The following is a 21,504-nucleotide window of genomic DNA, read 5'->3' as shown; positions in this document are numbered from 1 at the left end:
CATATACATTATAAAACTAAAACTCTTCAATCTCGGGCGAGCCAAAATTCCTTATTCTCACTAATAATGTTGCAAGTGTATTGTAGTTCAGGTAACAATTTGACGACATTATTGAATAGCTTTTCAGCAAACGTGTTAATAAAGAAGATTTGACCTTTATGGATCATAGGATTAGCGTCCAAGATATCCTCCAATTTCAGAGGCACCTTATTATACCTAACTTCTTCATGTTCATTTGCTGGTGTTGAGGACGAAGAAATCCGCTCTTCCAACTTGGCAATCTCATCAAACTCTCTAGAAAGTGTAACTGCCCATTGGGAACTAACTCTTAAAGGACGAGTGACGTTAGAAATATCGGCACATTTAATCAAAAGTGCCAGGATTAATTTTGCTCGTTGAGGATGATTGGAATTGGCATAATCAAATTTATTCAACCGATCAATATACTCAAAATGTTCAGCCATATCTGTAGCCAAAATCGATGATATAATCAAGTTCTTAATGGTTTCGTTATCCTCATCAGTTTTCTGGTTTAAAATTGATGGCCATCCAACTGAAAGAATTTTCGACGTGAATACTGCGGTATGATAATTCTCCAACACTGACCGACCATTATATATTTGACAAATGGGTGAGTTATACTTGATCATAAATGCATTGGTAACTCCAGGATGTCCAACATCATGTCCTAATGCTGCAACCAATAATCCCAACAGTTCAATAGGAGTCAAATATTTATAACTGATTTTAATGGGTAAAGCAGCCAATTCCACCACATCATAAGTTCTTCTGGTAGAATTAAGAAACCCACATTCATCCAGCTTAACATTCACTTCAAACTGTTTAAAAATAGGCAAGCAATCAAGGCGTACAACATAATGGAAGCATGCTTGTAGAACATCAACCGCATGACGGAAATTGTGGAAAGGTGATCCACATCTATAACAATCTCTAACCAAGAACAAAAGACATAACAACTCATTCTTTGTAGGAATATGTAAATCTGTATTCGTAGTATTTTGAAACTGTAATGCATAGTGTAATATCAAATAAGCACAGTATACCAAATCATCATTGGATAATTCATTGGCCGGAAATGACCAATGGCCGACCAAATGACAAAGTTTGGCTAAATGAGCTTGAGAAGTATTACTTAAAAGTGATAGAAAGTCGATTTCTTCAACAAGTATCAGGAATAAAAGTTGCAAATGACCCAATTTAAACGGTGACGTTCCCGTACTCCGAGAAAGAATGCTTTGCATGGTATTAACAGTTGAATCCAAGGGGAATTCATTCAATAATACTGGAACAGATGAAGGGATCGTGGTTTCAGAATAATCATCAATATTCTTTTTGCCTGTTCCTGTCCAACTTTCAACACGAACAATTCGTTGGCCGATAAAGGCATCGATAACTTTGATGGCTTTGTTTACGTTTTTGGCCTGTTCTTCCAACAAAGACAGTGCAAGAATTATGGGGTGAATATGGGAAAAGAATTGCGTCAAGATAATCTGTTTATCTTCAAAACTTAGCCCATCTAATTTGGACAACGATGATGATGACGGTTTGCCATCGTCTAAAACAACAACGGTGGCATGGTTTATTTCGGTTTCGATGTTTCCTCTTTTGAAAAGTACGGTTAATATATCATTAAAGGAAGAGAATCGTTCAACAGAAGCGACTTCAAGCGACGTAGGAATTGACACCTGACCCGAATACGTTAGCACCAATACTTCTGCCATACTAATATTATTATTGATATTGTTGACACTATAGGGGAGATACCGTTCAAGGTATTAGGAAAAGTTCCGGCTGGCAGGACCGTTGGAAATAGGATGGACTAAAGTGTGGTGAAACAATAGTGGATCAGATAAGGTTTTTTTTCTTCGGACTAAAGAGCAAGCAAACAAACAACGATGATAGCAGTAACAATAATGAAAACAACACAAGTAGAACAAGAATATATGGGTTGGTGGTGGTCGTGGTGGTGGTGGTGGAGGTGAAGAGATTATTGGAGTATATGTTTTAACTTCGAATCACCACCACAAAAAAGCTCACACTTTAATAGGTGCACACTCTCTGATACAATGGAAGTGGATGCATTGAGCGTACAAATACTTTCAGGTTGAGCGAGCCCCAAAAAATTAAGGCGAGCGGTCGTGGCAGAACATATGTTTCTGCTGCCAATCGAAACCAATTCTATCGCTTAGTATTAATTGTCGCGGTACACCGTTCCTTGGTTTCAAACCATTTGACTACAATGGGGCGTTCAATCGCATATTTGATATATTTTACAGCTGGAGTCATTAGCCTTTTGGTCTGTCACGGCGGGGGGGGGGAACTGATGGGAATACTAGTTAGATTACAATCTACATACATACCAACTAATGATGAATAAGTGTGGTGGAGGTAGATTCTTATGGGGTTTTTGTGACTAAATTCAATAAATTGTTAACCAGTATAAGCCCAGTACATTTTTCACTCCATTCCATTGGTGGGCAGTGGGTTTTTTGCATGGAATGCACCGGCTCCTAAAATGTTGTCTTCGCGTGTGGGGGGATTGTCACCTCCATTTTGTAACAATGTCAACCTTAAATTTCATTCCTTCGGTCGAGCTAAATTGATCCTTCGTTCGATCCGTCAATCAGGTACGCACTTATTACTATACTTCATCGCATTACGTCGACGGGGCTAATTATAACGGTATCGTATGATTAAATTAAACACATTTTCAATAATGCTCTCTAAATTCTTTCCTCCTCTAAGTCTGCTTCCACTTTTGTACGTAGTATACTCCAATTGCCAAGACCAATATTAAAGTTGTCAATGAAATATACATTTGCCGAACTCGCCATTCTCTAGTGACTCTTGCTTGTGCTTTAAACCTACTCCCAATGTAATCTAATACTTCTAAACGTTCACCGAGTTCATCGAACAAAAGATGCTTTTGCTCATTGACCTCTTCTCTGGCATCAGATAACTTTACATCCATAGAACTTAACATATCTCGTAACTCATTGAGCTTACTCATTGAAAGGACTAACTCTTTTTGAAATTTACCAGAAACATTCTCGCTTGAATGTTTCAACAACAGTTCTGCTTGTTCCAAGTTACCGTTCAATCTTTGTAAGTACCGTTCAATCTGATCCAAAGTTTCAAACTGGATCAACAGACTGCCTTTGAACGCTTTACTGCCATGTAAATCCAAGACCACCGATTCCAAAATCTGACTCGTGGCAGCAAACGATGAGGAATAATTATTATCAGATCCTCCAAGAGTATCAGGATCATCCCCCCCCTTCTTACCCATCTCTTCCATAACAATATTATCCAAGTTAAGTAAACATGAGATTAGCTCCTCACTACGAAGCTCATTGATGGCAAACAGATCATAGGTGATGTTCCCATTCCGAACCCCGTTCAAAATATCTGTTCCGTTCGCATTACCTCCACCGTTTGTAACAGGCCCGCTGTTCGTACCAGTTGAAAGCTTGAAGCCACTACTACTCTTCTCTCCTCCAGCTCCAGCTCCAAGTCCTAAACCAGATACTTCCTCATCTTTAACGGTGGTTTCATCTTGAAGTAGGAAAGGATCCATTAAGCCTTGCAATTTGTCCACATCACCAAAATAACTATCCACTCCAGTACGTGACGATCGCCGTGGTTTGTTCATATAAAACTGTTCCACCATCTTCTTTTTATCACTGTCTCCCGATTGAGATAACACTCTCATTGAAGTAGGAGTCATTACAGCAGGTCCGCCTCCTATGCTTGGACTACTCACTGAAGGTGTTGTATTTCCACTACAACTGCCACTACCACTTCCACTACCATTATTATTATTATTATTATTATTATTATTATTATTATTATTATTATTATTACCTTTCTCTATAGAACTCCGATTACTGCCATCGTTAAATCTAAACACTTCATTACTGCCAGATGTACCTCGGAGCCCACTTCCTGTTTCCGGACTCCATACGTTGGATCCTGAGAAAATCTCCCCACGTTCAGGTAACGCTATTCGGAGTTTGGGTCCGCTCATGGCATCTTCCATTAAAGAATTATGGGAGATTGTTCTTTTACTGCTTGCTTATGTCATTTGTGAGATCACGTTTATCGTATGCGCTAGTACTGCATATAAGAGATTTCCAAACTAGTATAACGTATAATTCAATACTAACATTTATCACTAAAATACATTTTCTACTTTCCAGCAGAAGTACGGACACCAGCACCACTAGCAACCAATTGTAAAGCTTCTTCAGAAACTTCCACTTCAGGTAATTTAGCCCTATGACGACCTTCGGGAATAGCAGGTAAAAACCCAATCTTGATCAAATAAGCAATAATGGTGCTTACAGTATTCAAGTTGATTCCAACCCCAGCAGAGTAATCAACACCAGTGTATTCAGCATCCTTCTTTAAGGAGATAGAAGCATTGGTATCATCTAATTCCGGTGCCTTTGTGTTTTGAGGTAAGTTATCTAAAACAAAATGCAACAAGGGGAATAAGGCACTATCACCTCCACTGGTAACAAACTTCTCCAAGTTCTTTCTCCATTCAATGTAATTATCAACCTTGACAGCATAACCCAACTCTTCCAAGGAAGAAACATACTCCACAAATCTTTGTCTGGGGTTGCCGGTCACGTGAGCAACCGAGTATTCATCTGCATGAGGAGGATGCAAAGCAGTAGAAGTCACTATACGAGCAACATGATCAACAGGAACCATATTCACGGTATTGGAAATGTTAGGATAGCTTCCCAATTCAACACATCCCTTCAACATTCTCAAAAGGAAATCATCGGTGTTGGCAGCACCATTCTTACTGAATCCGACAACATAACCTGGTCTGGTAATACAACCTTTCAATCCACGAGTACCTGCTTGTCTAATGATATATTCAGCAGCCCATTTGGATTGGCCATAACCAGTACCCAATCCCTTAGAAGACCCTTGTAAATCATCCAGTTCAGGAATACCCTTGAACCCATCACGAAGTCTATTATCTGATAAATGAACATAATGATCAGTATCGATTGCAGAAGTAGAAGACACAAAAGAAAAGTATTTGGCTTTACCTTGACCACACAAGTTCAAGACGTTGACAGTACCAATGACGTTAGGATCACGTAATTGTGAATAAGGGTAAACCCAATGAACCAAAGCACCATTATGAATCACCACATCAAGTGTGTCTGTCAATTTAGTCCATTCCTCATTTGCTAAACCAAATTGAGGAGTGGCTAAATCTCCAATAACGATTTCAATTTTTTCAGTCCATGAATCACTCCAAATACCATAAGTCTTACAAGTAGTCCTTAATCTTTCCAATCCAGCAGTTCTGTCCTTAGCACGAACATGAGCATAAATCTTGAAATCAACATTAGGACGGGTAGTAAGCAAGTCATGGACAATAAAAGAGCCTAAGAACCCGGTAACACCAGTTACAAAGACATTGATGGTCTTGGTGAAGTCCAACCCCTTCAAAGAAGCATATGAAGGTAACAATAATTTGCTAGCAATGTCCTTAGCATCACCAGCATAATCAACAACGGGAATCTTTTCAGCGTCATCTTCTTGATCTTCACCAGTTGCCAATTCAACGTCATCACTTTGAATGAACTTTTGAACTTCCTTTGCAAACAGTTCAATAGTTGGAGCCTTAAAGATGACTCCCAAGGGAATATCAATGAGCAATTGCTTTCTTAATTCAAAAATCATTCTAGTACCCAAAATAGAGTGACCACCCAAGTCAAAGAAGGAATCTTGCTTTGAAATAGAAGCTGGTCTATTGGGCAAAACTTCCAACCATAAGTTCTTTATGGTTTCTTCCAACTTGGTGAAAGATTCTTGCTCCAAGTCTTCACCAGCAGATGAAGAGATCGCCTGAGCTACAGCATTCAATTGAACAGTATCAGGGAATGGTAATTTAGGTTTGTCAACCTTACCATTAGGATTCAAAGGTAATTTCTTCAATGGAACAATGATGGTTGGAATGGCATACGAGGCTAACTTCTTCTTTAAATAACCCTTGATATCTTTAATTAATTCACGATAGATAACCAACCCTTCAACAATAGGGTCGTCATGCACATCTTTAACGTCGGAAACAAACGTTTGCAATTCTTCACAGTTCTTAGGGACAATATAGGAGATTAATGTGGGATCTTCATTTTTATCTCTCTTGACCAAAGTGATGTTTTCTCTAACCAAAGGATGTTGAGACATGTGAGTATCAATCTCACCCAATTCGATACGGAACCCTCTAATTTTAACTTGATCATCGGCTCTACCACAGCATTCAACATTACCATCCGGTAAATAACGACCCAAATCACCAGTACGGTACATACGATCTCTTGGACCGAACCATCCTGCCTCTCTCCAAGGTTCACCTTTAGCATTTGCTTTCTCATTGTCAATCCATTGTTGAGGATCAACGTACCAGTTAGTGATGAACTTCTCGTTATTCAAATCAGGCATCCCTCTGTAACCCTCGGCCAACCCAGCAGCCCTGACGTAGATTTCACCAACTTCACCAACACCACAGGTTTGAGAACGATCGTTACGGTTAACAACCAACAATTGAACATTGTACATACCAGTACCTGCAGGCATCACGTCCTTTAAGTTCTTTAAATAAAAAGCATCTTCCTTTCTTGATTTGATTTCAAAGTAGGAAACAGAACGTTGGGTCTCGGTGGTACCATACATATTAACAATGTAAACGTTTTCCGCCAAAGTTTGTAATCTTAAACAATCTCTCTTGGTTAAGATATCACCCACAAAGAATGCCTGATGTAAGGAAGGAATAGGAGTAGTAGCTTGTGCACTCAAGAGTTGTCCCATTGCAGGAGTCAAATGGGTCACCGAAGCACCGTATTCAGCCATCCAGTCAGCCAACTTACCTGGGGTACCGATATCATCACTAGTAGGAATCAACAATTGAGCACCAAGGAAAAGTGGAGTAAACATATCTCTTTGGATAGGATCATGGGCAATACCTGACAACATGGTGAACTTATCGTTTTCAGACAAGTTGAATCTCTTAGCCATCCATGGGAAATAATAAGCAAGTGAATAATGACGACCTAAGACACCCTTAGGGATACCTTCAGATCCACTAGTGAATGACAAGGTTGGGTTAGAATCAGGTCCAACAATAACCCCAGTGGGTTGATCCTTGAATTTGGTATAAGCTTCCAAACAGTCTTCAGATTTTCCTTCCAATTGGCCACCAATCAACAGACCATCGTCATTGACCTTCAATTGAGGGATCGTAGTGATAACATCCAATTCATTCTTGATATAGTCAACAACCAATTGGTCCAAAACACCGGCCTTTTCTAAGCCAATTAAGGCTCTGGGTTTAGCAACAGAAAGATAAATATTTTGTCTTGCTGGTGGGTAAGCAGGGTCAATAACAGAGAACGTGGCACCGGCTTTTAAAACACCCATCACAGCAATCATCAAGTCGACACCTCTATAAGCATAAATCATACAAATATCTCCCTTCTTGATCCCGGTATCCTTCAAGTAGTTACCCACAATGTTAGAAGCTTGGTTAATTTGTTGGTAAGTGAATGTCCGGGTCTTAGTTGAAGGGTCCATGAAAGACTTGGTTTCAACAACACAAGTTCTATCGGGATGCAGTTCAGCATTCTTCATAAAGATGTCTTGAATAGCACCTCTGTAACCGGACCAATCCAAATCTAAAGTGGGGTCAGGTAAGGCTGCCTTCTGAGATGGGGTAATCAAATTAACTTTGGTAATGATCAAGTCGTCGTTGGAGTCAGCTGCAACTTTAGAAAATTGAACAAACTGTTCCACCAAAACTTCAATTCTTTCTTGCTTATATAACAAGGAATTGTAGTAAATGTCTAATTGATTACCATTGGTGAAAATGGCCAAATCACGTACAGACCCAGTCACAGTTGTTGATAACTGTTTAACCTCTTTATTGTGTTGGTAAGAGAGTCTAAACAACGCTGGATATTCTTCAGATTTAGTGGCATCCTTAATTCTTGAGGCGACTTCATCTAACAGATTATAGTCAATGTTCTTCAAACTGGTATCGTATTGTTCTTTAACCTTGGAATGCAACTGAGAAAAGGTCCATTCAGGAGCCACTGTCAAACGCACAATAAATGGAGTTCCATTACTCACATCATCAGTAGCAATCACAATATCATCATCACCAGTCAAACGATAAATCAATGCCGCAAAAACGCTCAATCCAAATACATGGTCAACACTTTGAGATAATGTATAAGTATAATTGGCCTCTACCACTTCATTATTATGGGGCTTCAAGTAATCGTGTGGAAGCACAGACAACGTTGGGCTCTGTAAGTATTCTTCCCAGAATCCTCCCATATTGTACTGAATTAAAATCCACTGTGAAGGATGAAAAGAATCACGAATAAGAAAGAAAGTATAAATTTGAAGAGAGTTTTATTCGGTTTTACACTCTAAAATTTTTCAACGGGTATATCTCCATAATCTAATGGTAGCGCGTGAATTTGCTGTATACTGTATATTGTTCTACCCCAAATCTAACGCCGCAAAATCTCGACTCACAGAGTTATGAGTCACCGGGCACTTCTTATCGATTATTGGTTGGTGCACGCAGCGCCTATGGCTGGTACGACCTACAAGGCACAAGGGAACAACCAATCGTTTATATAGTATAACCACATGTAAATGTCATGTTATTATTACAGTACTATAGATTTTGTCAGGGTGACAATGATGATACACTTTACTTTACTAATTGTTGAACAAGAACTGAAGATCTTCTGGTGTCAACCGATTAATAGCCGCTTCATCATTTTGAATAGTTGCATTAATCATATCTGCTTTCTTGTCTTGTAGTTCTATAATCTTCAGTTCAATACTGTCTTCGATACAATACCGTATAATTTCAATGGGTCTTTTCTGTCCAATACGGTGAACACGATCCATCGCTTGCCATTCAACAGTAGGATTATACCATGGATCCATAATGAAGATACGTGAGGCCTCTGTAAGATTAAGCGCAATACCACCAGCTTTCAAAGAAACTAAGAAAACCTCCACATACGTATTCTCCATAAAATATCGAATAGTGTTATCACGCTGTTCTGGAGACATAGACCCTTGTAATTTCACAGTTACAAATCCTGCTCTTTTCAATCTCCATTCAATTAAATCAAGCATAGAAGTGAATTGAGAAAATACAATGGACTTAATGGTATTCTTTTCAGATCGAATATTATATAAATCTTCCACCAATGCCTCGATTTTGGTTGAAGATTTCCAATCTCCTGAATGATTAATCCGATTGACAATCGATGCCTTATTGAATTGCTCTTCGTCCACTTCAAGTGCAGGTTGTTCCAAATCTATTGACAATCCAATGTGACAAACAGGGCATTCTAACTTCAGTGTACTCCCATCAAATCCTTCCACATATTCTTGAATACACATTCGACAAAACCGGTGTCGACATTTGGATTCTATGGGCTCTTCAGCTTCGTCTTCACACAACTGACATATAATTACTCCCTCCATATGAGTTGTGGAAGAACTGGAACCGACTTTCTTCAATACCAAATCGGGATGATCAGCGATTTGACGCATCCGAGTAATTAAGGTGAAAATGTTAGCATAGTTGTTTAAAACGACACCCAGTGCAACATAATCATTGAACTGTCTCTTGGAGTCACTATAAAGCGACATATACAAATCCTTCTCCTCAGGATTGAAACGATAATTTTTAACTGTCACTGTACGTGGAGGTAAACCCAAATCGTCAGCTCTTTCAAGCTTCGTTCTTCTAAGCATAATATGACCAAGTAGTAATTGAATGTTATTAAAACTTTCCAATCCATCTCCAGCAATACCATATTTCAATATATTTTTCAACATGAAATGATTGAAGAAATTTGTATGAAGCATAGGAGCATGACCACAGAGATCACATGTCCTGTAGTTGGAGAACTTCCATTCGTCACTCTGGCATTCGCATTTAGTACAGAAATACTGGTGGAATGGATCTAATTTAAGGAATCTTATCAAAGAGTACATTTCTCCAATTCTATTCTGAACTGGAGTACCTGAAAGGCACCAACGTTTGGAACATTGTAAGTTATTAGCAGCTTTGGAGGTATTTGAAGTTCTGTCCTTGATATTATGAGCCTCATCCAATATCACACGATAAAAGTTCACTGAATGTAAAGGTGATTTTTCTTTCACCAACCCAGCTTTTCGTTTAAACCCATACTGTTGCTTCCGATATACCGATTCCAACACTGAATAAGAAGTAAGAATCACATCATACTTCATCAATTCTTTAACATCATTAGTTCTTTTGGCTCCATGATAAAGTAAGACTTTCAATTTCCCCTCATGAGTATGAGACTCTATTTCATGTTTCCATTGCATCAAAGCCACAGTTGGACCCACTACCAAATTGGGACGTTTAGTTAAATCATTCATCATTAGACCAATTGTTTGAATGGTCTTACCCATCCCCATCTCATCTGCAAGAATTCCTCCTCCAAATTCTCCTTCTTCTTGTTTAATCAACCAGTTCAAACCTTCCAATTGGAACGGCAAAAGCTTGATATTCATGCCTTCTGGTTGTGGAGCTCTTTCCACTGGAATCGACTGAATTGACCCAAGATATGGGAACACGTCTTTTAAGTGTGGATGTTGTTCATATAGTTTATTTGTGATTCGAGTGAAATAGGGTACTTTTACCTTTGGGGGCTTCTTCTTCTTAGGGGGTGCTTTCTTTTTTGCTGTGGTCGTTGTAGTCGTCTTTCTTCTCCGCTTTCGAGTTTCTTGAACAAATCCTCCATCTCCAATCTCTTCTTCAACGTCACTATCGACTAACTCTATTGCAAGGTCTTGGGTCGACCCGTTTCTTTCAGCTGGTTCGATGAGCTCATCATCCTCCTCATCGTTGATTTCAACGCGCTCATTCTCCTCATCGGGTTGGAACTCTTCTTCTGAAATCTGCTCAGTGGCACTATCACTATCTGAAATTACATATGTCACTTTCTTGACTGTCTGTCGACCTCTAGAACGCGTCTTGGGCATGGTTGCAATGTGCTACAAGTGAAAAAAGAAGTGGGTTGAAGATCTGATCATTGTACTAAACTTTTTCGCCTCTGCAGCCCATTTGCCCAAACGGGACGTTATCGCGAACAGGTACAAAGTTACTTTAAATCCGACTGTGGCTAAGGAACTCCGATAAGGCTAGAACAATTTACATGGTGATGTCAATTGAATTACATGTGCTTAATAAGTTCCCACGATACATGTGGTTGCTGCTCCGCGCACAAATACATCTGTACCGCCATTTTCGATGGAAACATTGAGTGTCGCATCACGACCAATACAACGACCCTGGGAAAGCTTCAACTTCGTGTGGCCAGATTTTAAATGAGCACCCAAGTATGCTCCTACTGATCCAGCACCAGACCCACATGCCGCATCCTCCTCTAACAGATCACCAGGACAGAAATTTCTTAATTCAAACTCTGTTTCTGAAGATTGGTCCTTCCCAAAAGCACTAATACCCGACCAATTATATTTGTGGGATAACTCTACCATATAACTAAAATCCGGCTTAAGACCTATAACCGACTCATTATCATCCAATTGAACTACTAACCATCGTGGACCATCGTCTACGAGGACTGGTTCAGTGATAATTTTCTCATGAGACACGCCCAACAGCTTAGCGATTTCTGACATCTGGGTCGTTTGGTCGACCAAATACTCAAATCGATAGTAGGGTAATTTGAATTGTAATTCAAGATTCCTCAAATCGGTTAAGGATCCAATGGGCTTGATTTCCACCAAACCAGCGGCACACTCTTGTACAAATAAACCCGCTGAATTTGGTTGGATCAAGCCCAGTTCAATAAGGGCATAACATGACCCAAGGGTTGGATGGCCAGCAAACGGAAGTTCGCCCAAAACAGTGAAAATTCTAAGTCGATAACTGGCTTCCCTAGTGGTGGGTTTGAGAACAAATGTCGTTTCAGCCAAATTGGTCCACCGTGCAATTTGTTGCATCTCAGAGTCAGTTAAATCATCCGCATCGTAGAACACGGCAACTGGGTTACCCTTGAACTTTGTTTGCGAGAATACATCTACTTGTTTGAACGATTTGGCGCTCGACATCACTAGAAATCATATTTGTAATGTAAGTCGAGCTTTTCAAAGCGATCGACGTGAGATTTTATATACCGTTTACCTTCGCACTTCAATCCACAATGACTCACATGTACACATATAATAGTTTACACCTTATTTGGTACTACTAATCAGTAGAACGACGATGTAGATAATTTACCAAGCCCTTGTTATTTCTAACTCAGACTTCTACTATTGTTCAAAATAATCAATGCAACCTGCTTTCGATGTTAATGTGATTGCATATTCAATTGGAATTGAGTGCTTTATACCTAAAACTACATAAATAGAACTGCTCCATTTCTATCTTCTAAAGGTATTATACAAATAATATCATATAGATCTACGAGGTTTATTCCACTAGTATACAGTAAATTTCAAAAAAAACCTATATGCATGTATTAATAATTCATATTATAAAAGAATGGATTTAAATGTCCACATTATTCATTCAATTGCTTTGCCTCTTCAGCTTCTTTACGTAAAAGTACAAATTCTTCGTCTTCTACTTCTTCTATTGAAGGCAGGATGGTTTTTGACAAATTTGACTTGGTAGATTCATCGTCAGATTCTGCTTCGCTGTCACTAGGTGTAGAAACGTCGGAGTGTGCAGCCTCTACATCTGAAAACCATTCAGGAATAACCTTCTCTTCCTCTTGTTCAGGTGAGGGTTCATCCTTCTGAGCTTCAACATTATTTTCTTCCTGAGCAGTTTCTTCACCGGTCTCTTTGCTTTCAGAAGCATCGACAAGTTTTCCATCTTCTTTCTCGGCTTCATCAATAGTCTTCTTTGGGATACTAACTTTTAAAACCCCCTCTTCCCTGTTGAGCTCGTACGCAACAGATTCCCCATCAACAGTTTTAGAGTCATATCCAAAAGACTTCTCAAAATCGTCGGAATTAGAGTATACCTTCAAAACATAAGAGTCTTCTTCTTTAGCCATACGAAGCTCGTAAGATTGGAATGAACCGTATGGCTTATGAACCCGAATCTCATAAGTCAGAGGAGTTTCAAATTGATCAACTTTGGTTACAGAGTTAACATGACGGATAAATGCTTTCTTGCTGTCATTTCCTTCAGCAGCACCAGCACCAGCAGCCTTTCTCTCGGCTTCGTTTCTAGCAGCCTCCTTTTTAGCAGCTTCAGAAGCAATCTGTCTCAAAACACCAGCATGAACTTCGGCTTCAAACTGCCTAGCAATCTCCCTTTGTCTAGCAAGATGTCTTTGTTCAGTTTCACTTCTTTTCGCAACTTCTCTTTGTCTTGCAGCTTCTCTTTGTCTGGCAAGCTTTTGTCTTTCAACTTCCTTTTGTCTTTCAACTTCCTTTTGTCTTTCTACATCTCTTTGATGTAACACATATGCTTGAATTTCAGCTTGAATTTGTGCTTCTCTTTCAACTTCTCTCTGTTGCAAATACATAGCGACTTCACGCTGTCTGTGTATGCTCAATTGTCTAGCATATTCACGCCGTCTTTCAGCTTCTTCTTGAGCAAGCAAGTTTCTTTGAAATTCAGCAATGGCATACTCCCGTTGCCTTTGAGCCTCTCTAGCATATGCTCTTTTTCTTTCGGCTTCATAATGTCTTTGAAGTCTACGGTATTCCCTTTCTCTTCTAAGACCAATATCGTAGTCAGTTAACTCAGAGTCATAGACGTATCTAACAGGAACCTCGGAGGCACAGTAGACTCTAACAGGTGCATTTCTAGATCTACTGGAGTAACGTGAACTTCTGAATGAATCCCTTGAGTTGACATACGAGTCAGAAGGTAATGTGTAGTAGCTAAGCATTAGTGTGGTCGTAAATTTTGTTCTTTTTGTGGTTGATTTGATGAATATAAAAATCCTTTCTACATTTTCAAGTTCTAGTTATACCAATTGCCTTTTATAGCTCATGGTTCGTATCTACTTATATTTGTAATCGCCACCCCACAAGACAAGGGAAGGTTGTTTATGGAAATTTGTAGAAGTATTTCGCAGCCAAATTGGGAATAAATCTTTTTCTAGAACCTTCTGTCAAAATTAACTATGTCGCAGTGGAAATCGCTTGATGACAAAAGAGGATTTACAACGACCATTTGAATTTACCACGACCATTAATAATTTAATCGACCTAATTTCTAATACTTAACGCCGTCGACCGCACCGGTCGCCACCACCATCATTCGTTGTGGCGGTGACTTGTAGTTCACAACGATAAACGCCCAGCACACAATTACCTTAAACTTAAATCTTTAAAACGTTTCCTCTGGTTTATTTATATATATATATATATACATATAATTATTAGGCTAATTTACATAATGAGACCGGTGATCTAAGTGGTACCAGCAGCGATGGCTCTTTCTGTTCTTTCCACATCGTAGTAGAATTCTGTATACGAATTGTCAAAAGTGTGGACTCTAATAAAACCATCTTCTCCTCCACTGGTATATCCTGAACCATCTGGATGAACAGCAATGGTATTCAAAGGACCGAAATGACCCTTAACACGTCCAATATCTTCTTCAAAAATCTTATGATAAAATCTGGCTTCAAATTTACCTTGATTTTCAGATGTAGTTGTAACATTACGAGCTTCTTGACCACCTCCTAAAATAACGTAGTCCTTCAAAGGAGTAATGGCAGCAGTGTTCATAGGAGCATCAGCTTTGTAAACCTTCAAGATTTCAAATGATTCCAGATCAATCAATACGGCACATTTATCCTTTGATGACGTGATGAAATAAGAACCATCTTCAGGTGCTAATTGTATATCTGTGACGGAAACGGTTTGTTCTTCATTATGGATACCGTGAGCTTGAACGGATTGAATGTATTCACCAGTAGAGGCATCATATTTGGAAATTTCACCCTTTTCATGACCAGCAATAATATATTTACCATCTTGAGAGAATTCTGCAACTGTTACCTTTGAGGAGTCTGGCCTAGTAGGAATAGTTAAAATAGGTTCAGCTTTTTGGTTAGAATAGTCTCCGTCATAGTTCACAGCGTAAATCAGTATAGTACCAAGTTGACCCATAACTTGATCGGTAACAGATAATAATTTCTTATTATCAGGTGAAAAACTAACTCTTCTAACAGGAGTTGGTGCAGCCCAAGTATACACACAAATACCATTCTCAACGGTCCATAACTTAATACTTAAATCAGCAGATCCAGTGGCACAGAATTTGGTTTCACTATCCACATCAATCGACCATAAAGTACCTTTATGACCTTCTAAAGTTCCTAATCTTTCACCATTTGAAGAATACCAGATGGATGCTGTGCTATCTTTTGCCACAGAGAAGATTAAATCACCTTCTCTGTTGTATTTTACTTGCGTTAACGAACGCTCATGACCCATCAACTTAATTGGTCTCATTTTGCTTGTTGGCTTGTTGATATATGAATGGTTAACACTACAAGTGTTGTAGATTTTGTATGAAGATAATTTTTCAGAGAAGAGGAAAATTTTTTTATCCTCGCACAACCACTGCAAAATAGTGAAGCTTTTGTGTACGTTTGCGACCAATAAAGTGATATAATGTAAAGGTACGTAATTAACTATAAGTTCTTACATTAATTTCAACAGACATTCTCAATGACCCGATTTTGACCATCATGTTGACCGTATTCTAACTTCAACTTTCTGGTGAACAATTCAAGCATCCAATCGAAACAAAGCTTGGTCACAGCAGGATCATATCTACCTTTACTTAATTCATCTCTAACAAAAGCGTGTTGAGCATCATTGATTTCAATGAAAGTCATGGCAATATTATTTTGTCTTAAACGACTACGAATCAAATCACGCCCCTCTAATGGAACATGATTGTCCTTATCACCGAAGACCATCACCAATTCACCAGTAATATCTCCACACCGTTCCAAAGAATCATCATTTTTACCTTTACCCAAGGCATGGATATGAATATCCGTTGCGAAGAAACATGTGGCAGCCTTAACTCTTTGATCAGTGACAGCAGATCTAAAAGCCAAATGGCCTCCCAAACACATTCCGGTGGCACCAATTAACCCATTACAAGTAGGCAACAGAGTCAAATAATCAATGGTCAATTTGTTATCTTCATCATATGATGCCAATTCCTTTTCGATCTTATATTTATTACCCTTGTCAGTTCCCACATCATCGTAAGCCAAAGCTTCTGGGCCTTCGAAATTGTGGTAAATGGAAGGACAAGCCACAATGAAGCCTTGACCAGCAATGTCTCTAGCGAAACGAGCAACGGGTCCAGTAACTTGATAAATTTCACTGTAAACTACAACACCGGGGAACTTGACATTGGGGTAATTTGGAACTTTTGGATGGAAAACAAAAATTCTCATGGTGGTCCCGTAGGACGTCTTAACATCATAATAAGAATCTTCAATCAACATCGTTACTCAATTGACTTTCTACAAAGAAAAGAATGATAAACGAAAAAAAATGAATACTAAGAACAAAGTTACTTTAGTTCATTCCCCACTCCTTAAGTATTATTGCGGGAATTTGCTCATACGAAAATTGGTTTGTACGGTATAAATTTTTCGCTTGCAAACTCAAGTAAAGTACCTTGTACCATTAACATATACGAACCGTAAATAACAATAGTACTATATACACTTTTAGATTGTTCTATCATTTATCAATTGTGGTGAAATGGCTTCCTGTATCCATTCATCCGTTTACATGGTACAACTTAATACCTCATGGAATTATAACGTGATACTTACAGCGTTTCATCCTTGGATTAGTAAAATTCTACCTTATTACAAATGTCCCAACTCATCATCTACTTTTTGGCTTCGGCTTTGCGGGCATCAGCTACATATTAAGATGTTAGTATGATCACCATTATTTCAGTTAATACCACCACTTTCACTTAGTTACATACCTGCAGCTTGTTTGGCTCTCATCTTTTCTGCATCACTTTCCATACGCTTGGTGGGATCACCCTCCTTCTTCAGTGCTTTCCCGGCTTCTTGTTGTTTCTTCAAGTTTTTTGCCCGTGCGAGATCTCTTTGATTTCCTCTAGCCATTATGAGAGATGGACAACTAGTAAAAAAGAAGGTGAGCTTTGAGTCCACTGATCACCTTTTAGTTTCGGTACGTGGGTTATTTTTTTTAACAATTACATACACTAATGGTAGCGCTCCGCAGTATAAATATAACACATAAAATCTATTTTACACAGACTAATTACTTCTCTTCTAAATCAAAGACTAAATGGCCATCTGATTTAGGATCATAAGGAGTCAATAAGAATTTGGAAAATTTCTTCAAGTTATCAACACCTCTAATTTCACAACCTAATAACGGCATCTTAACCAAATGATAATCTTCATACAATTCACCCATTTGTTCCAAATACTTCTTTTGCATTTTCCATCTCAGTTGACATCTTTTACAATCATCATCTTCAGCAAATAACAATTGGTTAACAACAATGGAATTGACATCCATATTATAACTCATCAATTCTTGAATCATTCTTTCAGTTTCGTAAAGTGAAAGGAACTCAGAAATACAAACACAAACAAATGTAGTTAAATCAGGATTAGTAAATTGTTCATTGACTTCACTAACATTTTTTTGCACTTCATTAAGCTTTTCAAAAATATCTTGTTGGTTCCCACCTCCAAGCATATTCAACATGGGCCCCAATTTACCAGATAATTCTCTAAACTTACCCAATAACTTCTCTAAAGTTGCAGGTAATTGCAAAAATCTCAATGTATGACCAGTTGGTGCAGTATCAAAAATAATGGTCTTATACGCTATGGACTTCTTTTCATCACTACCACTGGAACCATCAGTAAGAACCTTTTCAGTCGCCACCTTTTGATTCTTGATATGCTTCAAAACTTCCATAAATGACAATGCTTCATCAATACCAGGAATGGATCCCGTCATATCACTCATCATTGATTTTAATGGATCATTAGGGTCATTATTATATTGACTAGCTTGTTGTTGCAAATCACTCATAGCAGCATCAGGGTCAATTTCCATACACAGTAAGTTGCTCAAGCCTTCAACTGGTCTAGCATCTTTCCCAAACTTTTGACAAAATGCGTCGGATAAATTATGTGCTGGATCAGTGGAAATTAAAAGAAACTGTTCCTTAGGATATGCTAAAGCTAATTGAACTGCAATAGATGAAGAGGTAGTGGTTTTCCCAACACCACCTTTACCTCCAACAAAAATCCACTTAAGGGTATCTTGTTTGACTATTGATTCTAGTGTAGGCTCTAATTCAAAATCCATCTTTTTGGTGTTAAGAAATGATAGGTGATTGATTTAAAAGAAGAAAACAGTTTTAATAAATGTGCTGGCAAAATGTCGCCTCACAAAACAAATGTCGCACTTCCGGATTGGTCTACCTGGAAGGTTCTATACCATAGAGAAACAGAAAGATTTCATATACATGTTTTTGAGCCGTACCATTAATGTATTTCAATGCTAACTATACTGCAACGGTTAAAATGGTATTTCCTTTGGTGAAAAATGGTTTTGTAAACAGTATTTGCTATTATCTACAGTTTTAATGTAATTGACCATGAAGGCTCACACTTTGACGTTGATGACAAAATGGATTCTATAGTACAACTCTACCCTACGATTAGAACACAGTGTAGTTGGTATTCTGCCATGATGCCTATGCTTTTACAAACATGGTGCGCTCTCCATGTGAGATGCCAATAACGATACCATTTGCAGCAAGTAGAGATGAACAAATTAAAACGTACTTAACCAGAATACGAATGGCTTTAGCCTAGTGCCCTGCGTCCCTCTTGATAATAACTTCATATTTTTATAGAAAAGAATACTTTTTACATTGAATACTTTCTCTCAATTAACCCTCGATGCAAGGTTTTATGGTATGGTAGACCCAACACATCATAGTAAAGTATTCTAAAACTACACAGATTCACTTCATCTAATGGAACCGTATGATTTTAACTAATATAGAATAGTAGACATCAACATCAGTTCATCAATATAATTTTAGTCACGGCTACGCAACAACTGAGCTTCATTACGTAATAACGGGAATAAATAGTAAAAAATAATCAACAGCATCTAAATTTGAGACTACAAACAGAATGCTGTGACATTAGGTAAATACACTCATATGTACTCAAGTAATTTAAGGCGTTATCTTTTGTGCCGCTGTCTTAGACTTATTAATGGAAAAAACCCACGTTGCAATACCACCATGGCCACTGACATATATACCATGCAATAGAACAATAGAACAATTACAAATGTGAGACGGAAGACCGAGGGTTATTCATGGGAGGATAGTAATAACAACAGTGGTGAAGATATATTCCGAGGGTAGGTCCGGGAATCGGACACAAAAACTATGTTTGTTGGGGGAATGTGTCAGCCTTATCCTGGGATGACATTGACAGGCCAAAGTATAATAACATCCAGATACAAGTTGTGACTGAGTAATCTGGGCCGTACCTTCTAGATGATAATAACAAGTTTTGACTGTGAACGAGGATGAAATTTGCAAAGGTTCTCCAAGAGACTTTAAACGCAGAAGACATTCCCCAAGAGTGGGTTCTGGCAGCTATTCAGTATAAGGCATTGAAGAAATATATTGGGAAAGTTGTTCAAGAATTGAAATTCTTAGGATTTGAACAAAATGCCATGAAGCTATTAATCCATGATTCGGAAGATACTCAATCCAAAGTTATTGATGTGGACCATGATTATAACCCAAAGAATCCAGTTCTTGCAGAGTACATTTTAACCAAGGCTATGGATAATGGGAAATCTGGCCATTCTATTGTACCTATGCTTAAAATAACCATTGATTATAGTGAACAACTGAATGTTACAGATGATCAAATGTCTACTATAACTGCAAACATCAAAAAGAAAATCGAATCTGTCCTTTCGGTGCCATCCTCTAAAAGAACACAGACAAGTCTTCGAGAAGAGTTGAGAACGCAATTTCAAGACCTTAATAGTAATAATAATTCCAGAATGCAATCCCTTGATCTGTTGGAAACATTAAACATTAACTCTGATAGTGATTACGATTCTTCAGGCGAAGAAAGAATCTATGAGATTAGAGAAGAGAATGATGAGTATAAGTTATCACCCACCACTTCCCACGTTAATTCAAGTCGAGAGAATTCCCCGCCACCACCTCCACCTATGAAATCCACTAGAATGCCTAGCATAGATGATAGTTTATCCGACACTCAAGAAGAGCCACCTGTTAAGCAAAGAAAGCAAGAAATATATATAATGTTGAACTCTGACGTCAAATTCTTTGATATGTTGAATGAAGAACTAGAAAGCTTGGATCATGTTAGAGAAGACGAAGAAACCAAAATGATTACTCAAATCACCGATCTTTCTCAAACCGTATCAAGTCTAGTTGCACCTGGTAAAAATAGTCGAAGATCAGATTTATATTTATGGCGAGAATTGTTCCGGATTTATTTGGATTCAGAAGTTTATTTCAGATATAACGATGTTAATTCCAGTGCAGCTGAAAAGAATATGGAACAAATAAAGAAAAACCTTGAACAATTTTTAGAGAATGTCAATAAGCTGCAAATCTTAACTCAGTTCAAGCAGAAGAAAAGTCTTGAGGCTTTCAACGAATTTATAAAAATGAATTTCCATTTGCTTAAAGTCTTGGAATATCAGTATTTGAACTCAGAAGCCTTCAGAAAGATTCTTAAAAAGTTTGATAAACAAACTAGTTTGGGTGTACAATCCAAATTCCCTGATTTAGTACTGACAGACCATATATTCTTCTCGGGGAAGAATTTGGCAAAGACTATTTGTTATATCATGCAAGATAACCTTATCACCTTGGTTCCACAACTTGAGGATTATACATGTCCTATTTGTTGTTCTGTAGCGTATAAGCCAATTAGACTTGAGTGTGGCCATTTATTCTGTGTGCGTTGTTTGGTGAAGATGAAACAACAACGTAATGTCAACTGTCCCATGTGTCGGTATGAACGTGCTATTGAGTTGGCATCCGGAGCAAATTTGGACTTGGAAGCCATGGACATTATGGAAAAGTATTTCCCCTTGGAAGTCAAGGCGAAATTGAAGGAAAGAAGTACTGAAAAGTACTCGGACTTTGCAGGGAACAGAGATAACAAATGCAATGTATCATAAAATAGGGTATATACATACTAGTACTATATATTAAACTTCTGCTTAATCAGTATACACTTGTAACAGTAATATGATATACATAAGCACTACCTACTTCCTTGTAATAGTTTACACCTATAAACAGTATACACTTAGTGTATACCTTTCACCGTATACACT

The 21,504-nt window shown here is 38.3% G+C and overlaps 11 protein-coding genes across 11 annotated transcripts; 1 reads left to right on the top strand and 10 right to left on the bottom strand.

Annotated features, from left to right (window-relative positions):
* Positions 1-26: 26 nt before the first annotated feature.
* PDE2 (3',5'-cyclic-nucleotide phosphodiesterase) lies at positions 27-1,742 on the bottom strand (the record flags this gene model as incomplete). Its single annotated transcript, XM_043192729.1, has 1 exon — positions 27-1,742. The coding sequence occupies one exon, from the start codon at positions 1,740-1,742 to the stop codon at positions 27-29; it is 1,716 nt and encodes a 571-aa protein (XP_043047784.1).
* Positions 1,743-2,761: 1,019 nt separating this feature from the next.
* KQ657_001951 (uncharacterized protein) lies at positions 2,762-4,143 on the bottom strand (the record flags this gene model as incomplete). The annotated part of the gene is made up of 2 exons (XM_043192728.1): positions 2,762-4,082; positions 4,139-4,143. The coding sequence occupies 2 exons, from the start codon at positions 4,141-4,143 to the stop codon at positions 2,762-2,764; spliced, it is 1,326 nt and encodes a 441-aa protein (XP_043047783.1).
* A 66-nt stretch (positions 4,144-4,209) lies between these two features.
* Positions 4,210-8,388, bottom strand: LYS2 (L-aminoadipate-semialdehyde dehydrogenase; the record flags this gene model as incomplete). The annotated part of the gene is made up of 1 exon (XM_043192727.1): positions 4,210-8,388. The coding sequence occupies one exon, from the start codon at positions 8,386-8,388 to the stop codon at positions 4,210-4,212; it is 4,179 nt and encodes a 1,392-aa protein (XP_043047782.1).
* Positions 8,389-8,781: 393 nt separating this feature from the next.
* Positions 8,782-11,097, bottom strand: RAD16 (DNA repair protein; the record flags this gene model as incomplete). The annotated part of the gene is made up of 2 exons (XM_043192726.1): positions 8,782-11,036; positions 11,085-11,097. The coding sequence occupies 2 exons, from the start codon at positions 11,095-11,097 to the stop codon at positions 8,782-8,784; spliced, it is 2,268 nt and encodes a 755-aa protein (XP_043047781.1).
* A 201-nt stretch (positions 11,098-11,298) lies between these two features.
* KQ657_001948 (PhzF family phenazine biosynthesis protein) lies at positions 11,299-12,189 on the bottom strand (the record flags this gene model as incomplete). Its single annotated transcript, XM_043192725.1, has 1 exon — positions 11,299-12,189. One exon carries the CDS (start codon positions 12,187-12,189, stop codon positions 11,299-11,301), a length of 891 nt encoding a protein of 296 aa, XP_043047780.1.
* Positions 12,190-12,644: 455 nt separating this feature from the next.
* On the bottom strand, positions 12,645-13,991 carry KQ657_001947 (uncharacterized protein; the record flags this gene model as incomplete). Its single annotated transcript, XM_043192724.1, has 1 exon — positions 12,645-13,991. The coding sequence occupies one exon, from the start codon at positions 13,989-13,991 to the stop codon at positions 12,645-12,647; it is 1,347 nt and encodes a 448-aa protein (XP_043047779.1).
* A 526-nt stretch (positions 13,992-14,517) lies between these two features.
* TIF34 (translation initiation factor eIF3 subunit i) lies at positions 14,518-15,567 on the bottom strand (the record flags this gene model as incomplete). Its single annotated transcript, XM_043192723.1, has 1 exon — positions 14,518-15,567. One exon carries the CDS (start codon positions 15,565-15,567, stop codon positions 14,518-14,520), a length of 1,050 nt encoding a protein of 349 aa, XP_043047778.1.
* Positions 15,568-15,770: 203 nt separating this feature from the next.
* On the bottom strand, positions 15,771-16,583 carry KQ657_001945 (carboxymethylenebutenolidase; the record flags this gene model as incomplete). Its single annotated transcript, XM_043192722.1, has 1 exon — positions 15,771-16,583. One exon carries the CDS (start codon positions 16,581-16,583, stop codon positions 15,771-15,773), a length of 813 nt encoding a protein of 270 aa, XP_043047777.1.
* A 395-nt stretch (positions 16,584-16,978) lies between these two features.
* KQ657_001944 (uncharacterized protein) lies at positions 16,979-17,225 on the bottom strand (the record flags this gene model as incomplete). Its single annotated transcript, XM_043192721.1, has 2 exons — positions 16,979-17,010; positions 17,081-17,225. 2 exons carry the CDS (start codon positions 17,223-17,225, stop codon positions 16,979-16,981), a joined length of 177 nt encoding a protein of 58 aa, XP_043047776.1.
* Positions 17,226-17,385: 160 nt separating this feature from the next.
* GET3 (guanine nucleotide exchange factor) lies at positions 17,386-18,453 on the bottom strand (the record flags this gene model as incomplete). Its single annotated transcript, XM_043192720.1, has 1 exon — positions 17,386-18,453. The coding sequence occupies one exon, from the start codon at positions 18,451-18,453 to the stop codon at positions 17,386-17,388; it is 1,068 nt and encodes a 355-aa protein (XP_043047775.1).
* Positions 18,454-19,698: 1,245 nt separating this feature from the next.
* Positions 19,699-21,345, top strand: TRY3 (Try3p; the record flags this gene model as incomplete). Its single annotated transcript, XM_043192719.1, has 1 exon — positions 19,699-21,345. One exon carries the CDS (start codon positions 19,699-19,701, stop codon positions 21,343-21,345), a length of 1,647 nt encoding a protein of 548 aa, XP_043047774.1.
* Positions 21,346-21,504: the final 159 nt, after the last annotated feature.

This window comes from Scheffersomyces spartinae (assembly GCF_019049425.1).
Source record: "Scheffersomyces spartinae strain ARV_011 chromosome Unknown scaffold_19, whole genome shotgun sequence".
Lineage (NCBI taxonomy): Eukaryota > Fungi > Ascomycota > Pichiomycetes > Serinales > Debaryomycetaceae > Lizanozyma > Lizanozyma spartinae.
This window is presented reverse-complemented; position numbering and strand designations above follow the sequence as displayed.